Source organism: Lissotriton helveticus, chromosome 11, assembly GCF_964261635.1.
Source record: "Lissotriton helveticus chromosome 11, aLisHel1.1, whole genome shotgun sequence".
NCBI lineage: Eukaryota > Metazoa > Chordata > Amphibia > Caudata > Salamandridae > Lissotriton > Lissotriton helveticus.
The window spans coordinates 1028078876-1028097362 of NC_136072.1; the positions used below are offsets into that span (position 1 = coordinate 1028078876).

Genomic DNA, 18487 nt, shown 5'->3' on the forward strand with positions numbered 1-18487 from the left:
AACCAAAGATTCATAAGTTGTTACTACAGGTCAAATTCCTTTTATTACCATAGTGGCTCTTAACGAACTCAATAAAACTATTCTGGATGCCTCAAATATTCCATTCTAATCAGTTTACAAAAAAAAAAAAAAATACAAAAAACTTGAGACCAGAGTCACAAAGCCTAGTTAAAGAGATTGTCACTGCATAGATTTAGCCCTACAAGCTATGTTAAAGAACAAATATATTCACTTATAAAGCAGTCACTTGCAAGAGAGAAGCCAATGGATGATGTGGGCTCATCCTGTGCTTCCATTCTGTACTGTGGTGGGTGGAACAACAAGCACTGGCAAAGACAATATGTCTCGCTTTTAAAAAGGCGAGAGATTTGGCTTAGCCACGGTTTGTTTGCAATGCATTATTAATAGAGTGGTTCAGTATGTACTTGTCTCATAATATACATCTAGATTTTTGTGTCACAATGTATGCATGTATGTGTGTGTTATGTCTACATATGTGTTCGTTACTATATGTTGGAGTACTTCAGCTCAGTGCTGGACTGATGTTGGGGTGGGTTTGGGTTGAGAAGAGTCCACAGACATTTCAGTGTGTGAAGCTATAAATCTGTAATTGTGACGGTCATGTATTTAAAACATGCTTTAAAATATTCTCATAAACTGCATTTTTGCATTTTCTATGTGCTATAAAATGTTGTACATAGGGAAATATTGTAATTGGCTGTATATACTGCTTACTAACTCTCTCACCCTTAATCATTCTCTAAGGGCTTGTAATGGCCGCTTATTTGGCGACAATCCCGGTAAATTTACATTTGGGAGGATGGGTCAGAATTTAACTATAGATTATGGCCCTGGTAAATGTGGATTTTTAGCATAGGGTCTTAGATTTTCAGGTCCTCACTCGCATAGAAAGTGACCATAACCCTTTGGTCATATCTTTGGACTGGCCTCATCAGGAATCAGTTCATGTGGACAACGGTTTACCTCCCCCTGATTTGTTGTTAACAGATGGGGGTAGAAGGATACGTTGGGCAACCTTCACACAAACCCTGGAGAATATGGCATCCCTGTATGAATGTATTATTCCCTTCCTCGAAAGGGCATGCTGTATTATTGAAAGTGCAGATGTTAGTGATTATCGTGAGGAGTTGGGGAATAATCATTTGGATTTGGTAGGCAATCTGGCAGGGTTCTTTTTTAATGAGTCAATCCCTAAAAGGAAATCGACTAGATCCAATAACTCTTGGTATAATAGGACTTGTAAAGACGTAAAAAGCTCCCTTTTGGCAAACCTTTGCAGGGGGTGCAATACGAGCATCAAGGCAGGAAGGGCACATTTTAAAAATACTATTTTAGCTGCAAAGCATGATTGGGAAATTGATAGGTGGCAGGCGATAAAGACCGCCCTAATTGATAAAGATCCAAGAGGGTTCTGGAACCTGGTGAAAACAGGTAAATCCGAGTGTAGGTTTGCCATTGAACCGAACCGCGGGGAAGAGGTCTGGCGTTCCCATTTTAAACTTTTATATTCGAAGAATCGATCTGGAAATTTAGAGACGGACTCTCCAGTTATAGACATAATGGAGCTTACCTCTGACTATATACTACCCTGTACGCTGGCGGACGTATCTGCAGCTTTGGCCAAAGTCATGTCGAACAAGGCTCCAGGCTTGGACCGGGTCCCAGGAGACTTGTTTAGATCTGAACCGACCATCTGGACCCCGTATCTGCAGTCCCTCTTTGACGCTGTTCTGAGTGGTATGAATCATCCCCCAACTTGGGCGGGGGTGGAGATAATACCCATCTTCAAAAAGGGTTCTCTACTGGAACCGGGTAATCATAGGCCTATTAGCCTAATAGACGTAACCCAAAAGATTTTTGCCCGTGTTCTACTGGGAAGACTGCAGACTTGGATGGATGATCACAATATCTTAACCCCGTTACAGGCAGGTTTTAGGTAAAATATTTCAACAATCGATCAGCTGTTTAGACTCCAGCTGATCCATTGGAAAACCATAACATTGGAAGGTGGTTCCCTCTACCTTACGTTCGTGGACCTCAAATCCGCGTTCGATATGGTAGATCGTGCTCAGCTATGGACCCTATTGCTCGAGATGGGAGTACCAATTTACCTTTGCAAACAGCTTAAACTACTCCACGCTGGCACCTTTGCCAGGGTAAGATATGGAAAAGGCAGTAAACTTACAGCGCCCTTTCCGGTTGAGAAGGGGGTGAGACAAGGCTGTGTACTCGCACCTACACTCTTCTCCCTCTTTCTCAATGGTTTAAATCGAGGATTTGCTAGCTATAAGGGACATAGATTCCCCAAAACTAGCTAACGGCAAAAACCCTGCACTGTTTGCGGATGACACGCTGCTCCTCTCTAAAACACCCATGGGGATGCAGCGCGTCCGTGCAGCATTTAGCTTGTTTTGCAAGAAAAGAAATTTGGAGGTCAACATAAATAAAACAAAATACATGGTCTTTCACGCTGACTCCACTAATTGTCCCCACCCTAACTTGGATTCGAAGCCCCTAGAGGGTCCCAGTATTTGACTGCCTGGGGCTCACTACAAATGACAAAATGGAATGGGGGCCACAGACCACTAATGTAAATCTAAAACTTACCCAAGATAGTGGGGGCATTTTAAAAGTCCATAGAAGTTGCGCTGTAAAAGTCATTGTCCCTCCTGTAGAAATTTAGAAGGTCCAAGCAAGGGGGGCCACAGTGTATGGAGAGGAACTCTAGGGTCACTGTTCTAGTAGATCCTGGACAGTGACGGAAAACAACTTCCTAAGGCAACGTTTGGGTCTCCCACAAAGCACCCCACTATCCCCATTAAGGCTTGACCTGGGAGTTGTACCGATAGCAGATTTGATTGCTATTCGCCCACTCCAGTACTGGCGACGGCTCTGGAGCACACCAGAGCTGGAAAACTTTAAAGAAGAGTTTAAAGAAGAGTTGAAATCAGTAATGTCAATCAGGGGGGCGAGGAAGAACTTTATCCGGGACTCACTTCGTAACTTAGGGAGAAATGATCTATGGCTGGAACCTGAACTGGCTTGTCTAGCTACTTCCAAACAATCCCTAACTCTGGCCTGGAGTGAACATAGAATGGCAAGCCTAATCCAGTCTTTAGACTCCTCCTGTCTAACATCTAGGTTCCTGGATGTCAAACAGTGCTATAGTTTTGAACATGGCCTCGACTTCATCCAGCCCCTAGCAGCCAAGAAATTGTTTTTTTTAATTTAGGCACGGGACGCTTCTGCTCTATGTGTTCACAAATAGGTGGGCGGAGGAAAAAAAGTAGTGTCCCGGTTGCAAAACCACAGAAGAAACTAAGATCCATGTGATCTTTTTTGCCTCGCATACAGGATGGCTATGGCCAAATGGATCCTCCAACTTTGCAGAAATCTGGGCATAAGAAGCTATATTGTGGTTTATAGGATATTTAATTATGATACCTGCCCAGTTTTTGTTGTCACAATCGCCAAGTTCTTATTTGCAATGTGGTGCAAACGTAGACAGCATGTTCTAGGAGAACTTTGATGCTTTTTAACCTTGACAAGTCCACTCATTCAGATTCACAATGTCCCTCGTACTTTTCGATTCTTCCTAGGTCTCTTAGCGTAATCTATTTTTTTTTTTAACATAGGTCATTTTAAAAGAAATTGTCGATTAAAATCTTGCCAAGGATGCCCGAAAGTGCAACGTTAACCTATGTCTTTATGCACCATCTTTACCTGGGTGTTTGCTGCTGTTCCATTGTTTGGAGTGGAGAAAGTACTTGATAAATGAAATCTCAAAACTTTTCAGTATTTCTCCATGTTTGCGCATTTTTTTTTTTTTTTTAACCTTGTAATTACTTAAGGGTCATTTTTATGATGAAGTTGATATATCAATTTTATATTGTATTTTGTACTTTTATGGCTGTAATCTGCTGAAATAAAGTGGTATTGACTGACTGACTGGCTTACTAACCCTGACAATGCATTGAACCACTTTACGAGAAGTACTACACTTCTCTGGAACCCATTCCCAGTGGTTAATCCAGTGGTTATTGATTATTGTTGGTTACTGATATTAGTCTTGCTCTCCTAGGGGAAATCATTCCCTGCATTTGCTCCAGTTTCTTTGGGGAAGATTAAATAGGAGTAAGGTGTCGTTGTGAAGTAGTCATATCATCATTCCTAGCAACATGGAAAATGACTAGAGGAATGGAATGTGACCTTAATTCACTTCTTTTGGCTTGCTTTTTAAACTATCAAACCTTTTGGATCTAGGGTTCTTTCCACATATTTTACCTAAGATCCTTTAATATGCATTTTTGTCTTCACCTCCATTTAGCATCATTGATGCCAATGTTCTGGAACATTCTGTTACACTTCAGGGACAACATTTACATTAGAAAGAAGTGGGCAGTCCCGAAAAGGCTGACTGGTACTTTGTTAAACAGACTGTTTTTTTTTTGGCTAACAGTATTTGCAGGTGAAACGCGTGTGGAAAACCACATTATCTGTAAAAAAAAAGTTTATTCAAAAGAAGCTAAAAACAAAAAATACACGTAATGCAATATGGAAGTTATACATTGCAGCATTAATTCAGAACACAAACAACATTATTTTACTCACTCTATACTTGTAGTCCCATGTAGTTTTTTGAAATAGGGAAGCGGAGCTAGAGTAGTTTTTATGTAACCATATTTGCGGTATTTTATAATCTTACGATGATTCATTTTACCATAAAAGCCAATTGCATTTGGGCTTTTTCAAAAACAAATTATGCTTCTATTTTATATCACACAAAAAATAAAAATGCATGTTTCTGCTGCTGACATACTGTGGCCACCGTCACTATGAGCTAAGGAAGTAGAATATATATATATTTTTCTCTCATTTAGAACTCCTTCCAATGAAGTAGCAAAATAAGCTCCTCCTGTGTAATGGATTTTGGCATTTGGTAAATGCAAATAGTGATTTTATTTATAAACTGGGCATTACCAATGTGAAAACGCTGAAAAGAGCGGAGGGACAAACGTGCACCGTGTCTGAACATGCAGTGAAAAGCAGGGAAGAGAGACCTTGTCGCACCGGGGTGCGCCTCATGTCCATGGCGCAGAAGCTCTTCTCATTGCTCCTCCAGGTGCCCGTGAACTCTCGCACTGAAAAGGGACAGGGGTAGCTATTGTGGCATACACCAAGAGCATTACGCAATGCTCACCACTAGACATGGAGGAACCCAATGGGAACTGTAACAGTAAATTCATTTCACACTTCCCACAAAGGAGTACCTGGGGGAGAGGGAGAGGGGTCAAGAAAACACATGCGCTCCTGAAAGCAAAAGAAACAAGTACCTATTTGTAGTATCGCCAAAGAAGGGTTTTCATTTGAAGACATACCTAAGAAGCCTGAATCCTAAACCTTGGAATTATGAAATTCATAACAACTTTGTTGCGGTTAAATTTGGCACGGACAGCCCTGAAAATCATTTTCTGCGTTTAGATTTGTCGCACAAACGTGTCTGACTTTTGAGGCCTTCATTAAAAGCTGTAACGTTAGCAACACCGGGAGCAAAATGTCAGAAAACTCCATCCCATCCAGTAATTACACAAAGTCAGCACTCACAGGGGGAAACTAGCTAATAAAAAACCGAGTTAACAGGATTTACAGGCCTGTTTTCAATTGTTTGCGTGCTCGAAATCGAAAAGGCAGGCGGAGCTGAGACACCTCGCAACACCATCACAGAGGAAGAAAACGTACCGTCCTAAAGAAAACAAATTGTGCGAGAAACAAGCCTAATTGCACATGTGTATATATATATATATATATATATATATATATATATATATATATATATATATATATATATATATATATATATATATATATATATATATATATATATACATCCATTTTGTCTGGTATTCCAAACATGTATGCCCATTTCTAAACATTAAACGGCACTGCAGATTCTAGTAACAGTACCACAGTTGACTGTCACCTGATCTATATATTCCAGACATCTGTCAGGCTATGGAGAGTATGGTACTCATGTTGGGCATAAAACCTAAATGGTCTGGGTACACGAGATAGCTATGACTATTCTTAACCTACTCACCAATACCTTTGCTTCTACATGGAGTAGCGATATTGGTCTGTATGATGTGCTTTCAAGTGGCTTACTCTGTTTTAATATTGTCACCATTATAGCAGATCTTTGGTTGTAGGGAAGACAGCCCTTTTCTTTGGCTACCATAAACATCTGTAGGATGTTGAGACTTTTACAGAGCTCAATCAGCAGTCTGTTTGGTACCGCAACCTCGCCAGCCAGAAGGGCACTGGTTAATACTTCAATTTTATTTGCCTCTATTGTGGCATCTAGTACTTGCCTGTTCTCCGGTGAGAGCCTAAGGAGCTTGAGAAATTCCCCATCTCCTCTGCTATTGTATCTGAGGTTTTGTATAATTGCTTATAGTATTTTGCAAAAACATCTGCTACTTCCTTATTTCCCAGTATTTGTTACCTTGATGTGGCTTTCCCCCCGGAGACCCCATTCCTAATGCAATCTCCCTGCTCCAGCCATGCTACCAGTCTCTATAATGTATTTACTTCTGTGTACAGTCTGCATTGGGAGGCTTAAAGAATGCTCGTGCTCTGCTCTCAGCTAGGTATTAATGCTGTTTGCATTTCAGTAGATGGGCCTGTACTGCATCCTCTGATAGGTGTAGGGCTGTCTCTAACTTAAGAATTTTTTATTCCACCCTGTCCATCCTATCAGTTTTCTTTTCCCCAGTAATTAATGATATTGCTTGTTCTCTAAACACTGTTATACATGCCGTTCAAAGAGTGCTTGCGGATTTCAATGCGCCCAAATTCTCCCTTCTTTAATGCAAAGTTTAAAATTAAGCCTGCCTGGAGGTGCTTCTATTTACTTCTCAAATTATAAGTGGGGCAACAGCAAAATAAACTGTGAGAAAAGCAAGTAGAAAGCAGGTTGTAAGCAACTCTACAAATGAGCAAGCAGTTTTTAACAGGATCACTCATCTAGCCAGAGAATTGGACAAATGGCTGTATTCTTCAACCTCTAATTGAGAAATTGGGAAAGTTAGCACCCGTCCCACATAGAGTGCAGATTAATTGCTGCATCCAACATTAATTCCAATGCAGAGTAGAGAGCATGGTAACATATCTGAACTGTACACTTCTTTCCTCATCATGTCAAACTGCTCTGCACTGCCATTTATGGAAAGTGTGTACCTTCGCTCTGAATATCAGAGTGGGGTCTATCTAGAAATAATTATTATTCTTTTTATTTATTTTTTAACACCTTCTATGCTCAGGACAGCTCCCGGCTGTTAGGAGTCACAGTAGGCGTGTGCTCATGACGGCCGGTAGCTGTCCGAACGTTGCCGCTCCGCCCACGCGTGATTAATTCCCCGCCTGTGCGGGAGAATTTATCATTGGGTGGAGTTCAGACGGCTCCTGGCCTTTTATGAGCACACGCCTACTGTGACTCATGACGGCCGGGAGCCGTCCTGGGTACCCAGAGAGCCCCCCCCCCCCCTCCCTCACAGCGGAATTTGCCGCACGGCGAAGGGATTAAAGAAAGTGGCTTCACTCATACACCCTACTCAATGTAAAGCGCCTCTGCAACTGTGTCAATGCCATCCAGTTGTTTTGGGTATTCGGTTAGGCTATCAGGCAGCACTCTTAGGGCAAAATGCAGCATGAGAACTAGCTTTAGACATTAGTAAAGGCTTGATCACAACAATTTATCTACTTGCTGGTATTTTTACCCAGTAGTGAAGTGTGAGATCAAAATGATGTTAATGAATGCTTTTGAATGGGAGAAAGCTAAAATAAAATGTTACTTTAATAATTAACTTTTCATTTTAAATTTCTCCAAATTTCAACTGTTGCATTTACAAGCAGCACGCTTTTGGCTTCCCATGGCCAGTTGGCACTGTGCCATATTTAAAACTAAAAATAACCATTTTTTTTTAATGGGAGAAATTTAAAGAGAAGAACATGTTTTCTATGAAACATTAAGTATTAATGTGTTTCTCCACTTTCAATTAAGCCAAATAGGTCTTAATGTTTTATGAAGCATGTTTATTTAGTTACAATTCCTCCCATTTAAACAAATGCATTTTTCTGTTATAAATACGGCACCTTCTCTCTTGGCCACTGAGCAAAATGCTTTGTGTTTGTAACTGTGACACTTGGAAATTAGAGAAGATGTAAATGAAGAGTTTTATGGAATACATATAAACAAAGCTAACCTCGGTTTAATTGTCTCGATACAGTGCCATATTTATAAGTGAAAAATACAGCCATTACTTTATTTGGAGAAATTTAAAGTGCATAAAAATGTTCCATATTCCGAACACGTTTGAAGAACATTTCCTGCACTTTAAATTTCACCCAATTGGGTTATACATGTAACAGGGCCACATATGGCGAAAGGTATGGCCTGTGCCATAGCCTCTCAGTCACTCGTACACATATCACACTAATAAGCACACATGCACATATATCCCCAAAGACCATGCTCTCACTAACACACATGTCAGACATGTGATAGTGGCCCTTGTCAAAGTATTCTGTTCAAACAATAGCATCTGGCTTCATGGACATTAGGCTTAAAGTTAATTAAGCTGGGCGAGGGGACGTCCGGTACCAATGCAAGAGTTGCTCAGCCTACAGTAGCTCACAATGATTGTCACTGATCAGAAGTAGCTCTCACTATAGAAAAATCTGGAGACCCCTGTTAGAGACCAAGGGGAGATTACCCAGCACAGTAAAGTCTCAGTCATGCTCGTCCTTGACATTGCTTTGTCTTTTCTTCGCCTTGGAACCAATTATTGACATTTCTGAAAGTTGAAAGTAGGCTTGGGTGTCAAATGATTGTGGCGAGCATTTATAATTAGGTTAAGAATACTGTCACACTGCAGTTACTGTCAGTTGGAAATGCAATGCAACCTCAATTCAAAAACCTTGCCTATCAGTACTTCAAAGAAAGACAGCCAGGCAGACATGGTTACCTGAACACTAGAAGAATATTGGAGATCCACATGTAATCAGCTCTAGAAAACACAGTATGAAATTAAGCATGAATTAAAAATGGTCATTATGAATGCATAAAACAGGGTTACTTACATTTAGGTTCGGTTATATTATTTACTGGAATGGAAACATCGCGTGAGAAAAGGTCATTGGTGGTGTGTTCATGAAGGTACTTAGATGGACTGCGATCTTTAGAATAGAATTCTCTCCAGCGGTCTGTCTTTTGGTCCACATTATTACTGGAAGGAAACTCATTTTGGAGACTAAGTGCCAACAGATAATCAGAATTTGAACTTTCCCATCCAGGAGAAGTCAATCCAGGGATCAGATTCCTTTGCACATTTTCTTCATCACCAACTTGAAAAGGACAAAAACAAACACTTTATAGAACATAGTGATAGTAAACATTCTGATGGAAAGGACAATTATGAATGAACAGGAATTCAAGTCCCAACTCTTTGTCCTCCTCCACGCCTGCCTATTAGGAACAACTGTAGCATACAGTCACTCTTCTTCCCTTGCAACCCACTGAATACCCCCAATCTCGGTCCATCACCCTCCCCCACATCTCCCTGGTGAATGAGACTAGTAGCAGACCCCAGTCAGAATCCTTGGGCTATTGACAATCAACTAGCATAAACCCATTAGCATGCAACGAGGTTCCACCTAGGCCTCTCCTGCTGTAGCCTAGTGCTTCACAGTCGAGACTCGGCACATCCTCCTCCAAGACCGTTATTAACAGGGAATGTCGCTCCAGTTGTAGGTGCGGGACTCTTGCCAAGAGTTCACAGTCTAGAAACGCCAAGGATCTATAGCCTACGCATAGTATAGGATCAATATCAGTTACCAAAGGCGGCAGTGGAAGCTGCATTGCAATTAAGTAACAGCGAGGCATAACAGTAAGGCTTCACATACCTTATATACCCATTACGTGTAACACACATGGACAAATGAATTACCAGGAGGAGCAACAACTGCATCGGCTTAGTACTGCATGAAACTTTTCAAGCCAGAGCCTTTCTTTCCTTCATTCATTCATTCCCCTAAACACGCTATTGGCAGGGTACAGAAATCAAACTATTGTGTTCCAGACAACTATATAGTTTTCTTAAGCCTTATTGCTTTATAGAGGTATTTTGTATCATGCAAATCATGCATTATCTATCCAAGTGTATTGTGTTTGTAGCGGATGGCTCTGCTTGCAATCGGTATTTATTTCATCTGGGCACTGCAGTCTCAAAAATACAAATACATTTGTTGAAATAACACAATCCACATAGCTCATTATTGCAAATTGCTGAAATAGGCATCATTATAGCTCAAGTGTACCAGTTGGGTAACAATTGAGCAAAATGAGCAAAAAAATAAAACAATTGTGAGAGCAAATGCAAATGTTCTTATTTATTATGTTTAACAGAGCGCCACAGGTAGCCGAAGAAGAATTTGTTGCCTGGTGCAACACAACTATTAGGAGCGAGCAGGATATTAAACAAGAGGGTGTGAAATTCTCATCAATTAAGGACCACAACGTTTTTGGGTCAAAGACAACCAGTTTACAGTGCCACTGTATGGTTGTGAGAATAAAAGACTGATGTCAAGTCAGAATATGCAAACATAGTATATAGGATGTTTAAGACTGTATCTAGAGCTCACTAACACAAAGCTTTTACTATTAGGGCAAGCACGCTAAGGAACTACATTGAGCTGTAAGCTCAGCATGCATTACTGACAATGGTTCTATATAAAAGCATGTACACATTTGCAATACACAACAGTACGTGGCTCTTGAGAATGCTCTTCAAATTTATACAAATACATGCTCATCCCAGAGCCAAGAGACTAAAATCCCCAGCTTCAGGAATGCGTGATCACGGACAAAGCCTTCCAGAGAATTCAGAGGCGCTCTTTTTGCCTGCAGCTTTGTTTTAGAAAGGGACCTTGCTTAAAGTGCTTGCATGAAGTGGCAAACCAATGTAGTCAGACATTACCCAGAGGTCAGCCCCATTTGTCTTTTTCAAAATATACTATGGTGCGCCGATCTGTCAAAAAAGGACTCCATTGTGACAAGGCCAGCATTTTATTCAGAGTGGCCCCTTATGCATTGGGTTTTTCCTAAAGCCAAAAAGGACACAAGATATGCCAATGCCAGAGTTTTGCTATTAATGGCATCTATATATCAAGGGTGACCATTATGTCAAAAAGCACCTCTAGTATAACAAGCCCAGCATTTTCTAATGGATGCTTCCCTCCCATATACCATGGTTGTTCTCCCAAGGACTAACTCCAATGAGCAAGTGGCAGCAGTTTGCGAAGGGCACCCCATATACTAAAAGTTGCCTCCAGTATGTCAAGGCCAACACTTTTCCTTGGAACCTAATCTGCCAAGAATTATATTCTATTATGCTAGTGTTCATATTTTGCCACAGATACTGGTTATGCGAAGACCTACCTCCAGTATGCCTGCACCTGCATTTTGCTAGGGCATCTAATTATCTGTAGTATGCCAGTGCCAGCATTACCTCCAGTATGTCAGCACCAGTATTTGACAAAGGGTGGATCGGTAAATATTTAATTAATTACTTTCAGTATGGTAAGGGCAAGCAGATCACATTCTAACTTACATTCCCTCACTAATATTACTCATTCACACTTATTCACCGTCACTTACTTGCCGTCAGTCTCACTTACATCGCTGCTTGCAAATTTCCTATTTGAGCTCCTGCTGGTCGATTTACCGTAAAGGCAGACACAGAGCTCCTTCCTGCCTCACGCAGCACTAAGTAATTGAAACACAGAACCTGCACAGTTGAAAGTTCAAGGTTCTAATCTCTTTCCTTTTCACCCCACACTTTCCTAACTTTGTGACAAGCTTATAAAGGGTGTTATGTTATGTTTATTTGTATAGCACACTTCTCACCCAAGAGCATATCCCGTCGCTTGGGCACGGTGTTTAGGTGTGTGGTCCCAATGTGCTTATATGAAGAGAAAGGTCTTCAGCTTCTTGTAGAACGGAGGAGGCTCAGATGTGTTGCGGGAGGTTGTTCCATATCTTAGGTGGGATGTAGGAGAACGGGAGACCTCCAGTTTTGCTTTGGTGAATGCTGGGAGTGTGTAAAAGGGAGGCGGGCGTAGATGTCTGGTGAACGATTCAGGTATTCTGGTACAGTGTTGTGTAGGGCTTTGTATGTGTGCGTGAGAAGTTTGAATCGGCTGCACTTGTGAATGGGGAGCCTGTGAAGCTTCCTGATGTGTGGTGTGATGTGGGTGCGGCATGTGATATTGAGTAAGAGCCTTGCGGCTGCGTTCTGCATGGCCTCGTTTCTGTGTAGGAGTTGTTTGGAGATTCCAGCATAGAGTGTGGCTGTAGCTCAGCCTGCTCGTGAGGAGTGCTTGTTTGATGGTCCATCCGGTGTCCCGAGGCAACAATTTAAAGATATTTTGCAGCATGGGTAGGTTACGGAAGCAGGAGGTGTACACTGTATGGACTTGAGCAGTCATGTTTAGCTTGTCATCTAAGATGATCCCTAGATTTCTTGTGTTGTCTGTAGGTGTAGGTGTTGGTCCTAGCTCTGACGGCCACCAGATGGAATACGATGGGACAGCCTTGTTGCAGAAGGCCAGTACTTCTGTCATGTCAGAGTTGAGATTCAGACCGTTGGTTTGCATCCAGTCTGCTACCATGGTCATGCAGTTGGTAAAGTTGGTTCAGGTGGTGTTTGTCTGATCAGTCAGGGAGAGGATGAGTTGGGTGTCATGCCATAGGAGACGGTGAGGTCTTGCAATCAAAGGATGTTGGCGAGCAGTGTTGTGCATATGATGAAGAGTGTGGCTGCAGAATGATCCCTGTGGGGCATCGCATATCAGTTTCTTGGTCTCTGATGTGAAGAGTGGCAGGCTAGCCTCTTGGGTTCTTCCCAAGAGGAAGGAACAAATCCATTTGATAGCAGATCCTTGCATGCCAATCTCGCAGAGTATTCTGATGAGGGTGTTATGGGAGACATTGTTGAAGGCCACGGAGATGTCGACCAGGACATGATGGTTCTAACCTAGTCAGTGGCCGAGATGAGTGTTGTTTTGGTCCTGTGAGTCTTTCTAAATCCGGATTGTATGTTGTCTAGAAGGTGGTGAATTTCAAGGTGCGTTGTGAGTTGCTCGTTAAGAGCCTTCTCAATCACTTTGGCTGCACAGGGAGGTAGGGAGAGGGTGGGAAATTGCTCTGCCGATTAGGGTCAGCTGTGGGCTTCTTGAAGAGGGCGTTGATTTCTGAAAATTTCCATTCATCCGAGAAAGTGGCAGACGTGTTAATGATGTGGGTCGGGGTGGTGCTGATTGGTGATAATCCCAGGTTGCAGATGTGGTGGGGGCATGGGTCCACTGGGGTCCCTGAGTGGATGGTCCGCTTAACTACTGTTGTGTTGTTTCTGGTGAGTGTTGTCCATTCTGTCAGGTAGCCGTCTTGGTAGCTTGGCAATGATTTCTCTGGGTTTGGATTGGTGCACAAAATGAGATTTACTCTTTTGCTGTGGAAGAAATTGGATAGGTTGTTGCAGAGTTGTTTGGAGATAGTAATGTTGAGTGGCAGAGGACAGGGTGAAATCCTTGACTATCGAGAAGATCTTCTTGCAGCTGTTGGAGCTTCCTTTGATGCAGTCTACTAGTGATTTTTTTTTAGGTGTCTCTAATCTGTTGGTGATAGCATTTGAGTGCAGCTTTGTAGGTAGTTCTGTTGGTGGTGTTGTGGATGGCTCTTAGTTTCCTTTCTAGCGGTTTACAGTGCAGTTTGGTATCTGAGGTGTTCTGTGTACCAGCTGGCCTGCTTGTTTGATCTACTATGATTGGTGGGTTTGATGGGTGCAAGGGAGTCCACGCGGTTCTTGATCCAGTTGTTGAAGTTGTTGATGCCCTTGTCAAGGTGTCTGTGGGACTAGGCCGATTAGTGCTGAACCAGTCTGCTTCTGTATTTTACAGAGTGGAGACAGGCCGATTAGCCTGTAGTCCTGTGCACTGCAAAGGTTAAAGGTACAGGTCCCAGGCCTACTTTCAGCAGTGATGCTTCAGCTCTTCATAGATTGGCAGTCACTGAGGTGAGTCAAGTCACCGAGTACAAGGCTGGGGCTTCATCAGTCCTAAACAATCTCTCTGATGTGCTAGCCATAAGACAGATGCCACTGCCTCAAGTTGCTGCCTGACCAGAAGATTTACATTTCATTATGACAATGACTAATAATAGGCATAATTCACTGCTGGTATAATTTTTAAAAAAAAAAAGGTCAGAAAATAAAGGCGGCACTCAAACGCCCATAAGGGTGAACCACCACTGCATACACCAGGTTACATGTTATCACAAAGTTTATCCATATATGGTCAGCCTTCATCTCATTAACAGATGCCTATCGTAAACACTTGATCTACTTTAAATCTGAAGCAGAAGAGTAGAGCAATGTCTATTCAACTTTGTGTCTCTTTAAGCCAAACTTCTATTCTGACATGGCTCACAATGTAAAGGAACGCCGAAAACCCGAGACATGTCAAACTTTGACAACAATAAATTAAATGAACATCTTTCCAGCAACAATATAATTTTAGGTTAATACGTGCATTGAAACCATGCCGATTCGAGACTCCCTGCCTCTGATGGTGAAGGAATGCTATGTGTGGTTCTGTATTTGGCCCCTGGGTCCAGGATAAGTAAAAAGTACTACAATTTGTGGCACATGAAAATATCTCATTCTCCAGCTCAATTAGCAGTGGGAATCTAAAACCGATAGGTCTGTAAAGAAACCAAAGGGAGTAGAGTCCAAGTGGTAACCTGGATCAGCAAAATAGATTCACTGGTAAGGGACCATGATTTGTCCATGCTTCTGCAAATTTCGATATGATGAAAATGGATGCAAAACAAATTTAGCCAATATTGTGCTGACATAACAGCATCACAACTCAAGGCATGTCAAGCCCTGCCATCTCCTTCTGAAACGTGCTCCTGGGGCTTTTGCGCTGTAATTGTATTTACCGCTCATTTAACTGGCAAATGTTTACGTAGTTGGTTTAAAGGACAGATAACTAATGTGGGTAACTGCAACTAAAAGGTTTTAAATGCACTACAGGGCTTTTATGGCATGGTCACGAGACTCGCGGCATAATAGCCTATACAGAAAACCCTACGTTTACCTAGTTGTTTTGCCTTTTAGAACACACATCTGTTTAAAACAAACTGTTGAAAGCCCGATTATATCTCGGCAGGTTTAAGTCTGATATGTTTAACATTCCTGAATGGCCTACGTCAGGGTCTTATTAACAAACAATTAAAAGTGAACTCTTAAACATGGCCAGACAAGGAAGTGACAGGAGGGCAGCAGTGCCATGCACTTTTCATTTGCTTCAGCAGCTATTCTGATGAATGATGAATGCACCAGAAGCAGGTGATGCCATGAGACTGTCAGTTTAGTGAGGGGCACCAAGGACAATGATGTCGCCATGGCTGCAGACATAGGCTCAGAAGCACAAGACCAAATGTGCCCTTGCTATAGGGGTGTACAGTGCTCGTGCTTTAAGGGATCTATGGGAAACCTGTTTTACAGCCAACTGTTGCTGATGTCTTGGTTTGCCTGTGACTGTGGGATGCATAAGGGAATTACAGTTTTTATCTCAGGCCATGTCTTACAAGAAAAGTATAGGGGTTCTCTTGGACCCTGCCTGAGCTATCCTGTAAAAGCTCAAGTGGAAACAGCAAGCAGCAGAGTTGCGCAGAGTGTCGCAATTATTCTATATGCTACTTGTAGCTGCCATGGTCATCCTAACTCATATAGCCTTTAATCCAGTTTAATCCCTGACTAGTTTTATCTAGTGGCAATACCTCCTCCTAATGCAGTTTCCTGAATATCAATCTCTTCCTATTTAAAGAGGTTTTTCTTCCACTGCAATTTTTGCTCTGTCTGTATAGCAATGAAAATCCATAAATGGTGTAAAATGTAGTCCTGGGCGGTGAACTTCGCTAGTTCACAGAGTTTGCACAGTTTTCTGCACTCCGCAAAGCTCGCGGAGTGCAGAAAAGTCCGCTTCGAGATGTTCAGCGTAGTTTTTCCCCCGCTCACGAACTGTAAGTTTGCGATCGCGAACAATACGTACGCGAGCTGCTGCTTGGGTAGAATTTCTACCCAAGTGGCAGCAATACCAGCACAAACTGCAGTTCGCACTGCACTCCGTCACTGGCAGAACTTCGCTAAGTTTTTTTGTAACTTCGCGGAGTTCCGCGTAGCAAAACTCCACGAACTACGCCCAGGCCTAGTAAAATATACAAAAATTCATATAACTGGTATAGCAAGATCAAGATGAAACACAGATGCTAACTAACAAAGAAAACAGGGGGGCGAGGGGTATGCAAACTCCTCCACAACCTATCATTTACAATACCTAAACCAAACCTCTAAGTCAGGAAATGGATCAACATCTCGAGTTTAATGTAAATAAGCCTAATAAAATAAAGGCTGTGCTGCTTCTTCTATCCAGCGATTTGTAAGCCCTTTCAGAAAGATGCTAAGAGCTCAGGAACCCAGACACATTCCGCAATCAAAGTGGATAAAGACTCATAATTACTTTGAAAAGTTACAACGTTGCCTTAAAGCCTACTTCATCGGTCTTTGGCACAGTCTAGTCACACAACATACAGGAGAAAACTGCTCACATCAGGCCTATATGAGCAGCCACAACTTTAGGCACATTCCAGCATACACTAATTAATGGGATTACTTCCTTTATTGGAGTCATTATGTCAAAATACCTGGGCCAACAAAAATCCTAAAAGGGATGACACAGTTAAACCTCTTCTGCAATCTAAAGCCGGGAACAATATGTACTTGTGTTTTCTTAATTCAGACTCACTTCCATGCATGGCATCAAGAGGACTCAATTTCAACAAGAGGCAGTACATATAAACGGCACAGTCTGGACAAGAGGTTTGGAACTTGCACAAAGTTAACCACCTTCTTCGATGTAAATATGCAAACCTACATACCTATGATTATGTAAAACACCAACATTTTTACTTTCTTCTATGTCACTTTCGCTAAAATGATTTACATGGAAAGAGCAAGAATTTGAAGGTTTGTCTACCTAAAGTAACAGTGGACATGAGCTACATAACTGCTCAGAAATGGCAGAATTTATTAAGTTACAGATTAAATGTAGAGTTTAAGCCATTGCTCATTATGTCTTCAATTTATTTATTTTAAATTCACAAGTGCAAATTAACTGGTTGGACACAAGCCTACACAAATATGATTTAAGTAATTTTATCCTCATTAAGGATGATATTTCAAATGATTTTGATCTGCAGTGAGATTTTTTTAAATTGCTGCAAACTACACTTCAATATGTTTTTGTCCGGGTAACATTTTGAAGATGTAACAAGACTGATTCTGCCATTCAGAAACATTAGGATCAAACTATACGAACTAAAGTCTACACAAAGGTTAAAATACATTCAGTTTTGGCAATATATTTCAAAATAGGAATGAAAATAGTATATTTAGAAGAAACTCTTGAAATTGAGGAGAACACAAACACTATTCAAAATAACAAATAAAACAGTGTTCAGATTTTCCAATTAACACAGTCCCGTCAAGACTAAATAAAAGTGGGCAAACACACACACACACACACACACACCTGAGCTCAGCGTTTCTCACTTTAGTATGCCACATTCACAATTTAGACGTTTACCTAGATTCTGGTCAACATGCATGGTTTGTGCATGCATTCTATCGTCCCCTGCCAATGACTGGTAAACATTTTTATAAAACCGGCTTTGAAGTTGTCTGGGTATCCTTGGCTGAGGTCTTATATGATCTTCTCCCAGATAATTTCGGGTTGTTTGCGAATCGAACCAGGTTTCACCATTATCCCTATGGTTATAACGGGAAAGAAGTCTTTCACTATTTATTTTCTGGTCTTCAGTCACTTTTCCACAAACTGTAGGGTGTGCTGGTAAATCTTTCACCATAACATTGCGACCACAACTGCTGCAACATTCTGTCCGCGTGCCACAGTAACTTTCATGGTCGCTTACTTTGTTGTGCGACAACTCGAGTTCACAGTATTGGCACTGTGCAGGGCGCAAAGGACACTTTGAGACCTAAAATGCAGATGAAATGGCAGATCAAATCTCAAGACTACTTAATAAATTTCAAGTATGCCCATAAGTCACCATTTACAATTACAATATCAAAGCATCAGTTCTACATTTCTTTAACAAATGTACTTGATATAGGTTAATTTGAGAACAGGTGATTGTGTAAAAATCTAAGCAGATTGAATTAAATTGTCCTGGCATAGATCTTAATATATTTTAACTGATTGAAGAAAGTGCTGTTTAGTAAAGATTCTCTGGCACTCTCCCCATTTGTTTCTCTTAGAAAAGAAGGGG

General features: G+C 41.5%; 1 protein-coding gene across 2 annotated transcripts in view; it reads right to left on the reverse strand.

Moving 5' to 3' along the window:
• The window catches only part of TRAFD1 (TRAF-type zinc finger domain containing 1), a 239071-nt gene that overhangs the window by 128535 nt on the left and 92049 nt on the right, over positions 1 to 18487 (reverse strand). For both annotated transcript variants that reach the window (XM_078667427.1, XM_078667426.1), the window contains exons 5-6: positions 17785 to 18196; positions 9160 to 9423 (exon numbers count right to left, since the gene is read on the reverse strand). In XM_078667427.1, the coding sequence (XP_078523553.1) occupies positions 9160 to 9423; positions 17785 to 18196 (676 nt within the window). The remainder of the gene's footprint in view (positions 1 to 9159; positions 9424 to 17784; positions 18197 to 18487) is intronic.